The 1236-nt window shown below is 53.6% G+C and overlaps 1 gene segment (V, D, J or C); it reads right to left on the reverse strand.

Annotated features, from left to right (window-relative positions):
* Positions 1–383: 383 nt before the first annotated feature.
* LOC115277886 overlaps positions 384–1236 on the reverse strand; it is a 37966-nt gene continuing 37113 nt past the window's right edge. Inside the window, 2 exon segments of the C gene segment in view lie at positions 384–624; positions 868–974. Coding sequence covers positions 604–624; positions 868–974 — 128 coding nt within the window.

Genomic DNA, 1236 nt, shown 5'->3' on the forward strand with positions numbered 1-1236 from the left:
TGTCTGATGGGGACATTAAGCACAGACATGGAGAAAACCTAAATGCATAATAAATGAAACTTGAGTCTCAAATTGAGAAATGACCAAGCATTTTAACCCATAAGCTGTCCTGTCTTGTGCCTCAGGCGAAGGCAAGGTCAGGGAGGGCTTCCTTCTGCCCATCCTTAGGCCGTTTTCCCCAGCCTCTTGCCCTGCAGACCAACCCCACACCCTGGGAGCCTGGAATGCCTGGGGATGGACCATGAAGCCCATCCTCCATCGGGATGCACCGGAAGAGGCAGCATCGCTTAGGAAGAAGGGTCAGTCCCCCCGTGTGCCTGCGGGGAGGTGACTTCCTCACGTCTTCGAAGGGCAGGACTTCACAGATACTCCTGAGACACCGCCAAGATTGACATAATGCTTTTTATTGTTTTAGTCTATTTCAGTTTCAGGGCTGAGGAGCGCAATCCACAGGGAAGTAGAGAGAAGGGACAGATAACCCAGCAGGAAGGAGATAAGAAGTGGAGAGAGAAAAATCACACTTTTAGAAACACAGGCAGGAAGCTTGTACCGGAGAATCTGGGGTGAGGATTATGAACTCAGGGTATGCTTTTGGAGCTGGTATCAGGAACCCTTTCTCTTGACCTGAGGGAGAGAGGGCATTGTCAAGGTCCCAGGGGCCATGAACAGTAGGAGAGCCCGACTCTGGGCCGGATTTGGGGTACAGCCAGCCCACTCTCCCCATCCTCTGATGCTGCATCCTGTAATATTCTCCTTGTAATTTCCTTGAGAGAGTGAATATATGAGGCCTGGGTCAGGCTCTGTGGTCCCCTCACATTCCATGTTCTACCCTTTCCCTCCAGCCTGCCCGCCCTGCCCCCTCCTCACCTTGGCCATCAGCACAAGGACGCTGACCAGCACAGCATACAGGGTGGCCTTCCCCAGCAGGATCTCATAGAGGATGGTGGCTGACAGGACACCCTGCTGATAGGACTCTGTGGACAGGAGAGGAGAGCACACAGCTAGCTGTGAGCAAGCGCCTCTGGCTCCAGCCCCCCTCCCCAGGGCCCAGGGGTCCTCCATGCTCTGGGTCCAGGGAGACAGAGAGGAAGCAGAGGACAGGGCCACTCACCCGAAGTGTAGCCACAGTCTGAAAGAGAAAAGGGGGAGGGAAATGGATGAGAGACTCCATCTTTTAAGGCAGACGAAAAGCTGCTGAGTTGGGTACACTTGAAACTCACACAGTGTCATTTGTCA

This window comes from Suricata suricatta, chromosome 2 (assembly GCF_006229205.1).
Source record: "Suricata suricatta isolate VVHF042 chromosome 2, meerkat_22Aug2017_6uvM2_HiC, whole genome shotgun sequence".
NCBI lineage: Eukaryota > Metazoa > Chordata > Mammalia > Carnivora > Herpestidae > Suricata > Suricata suricatta.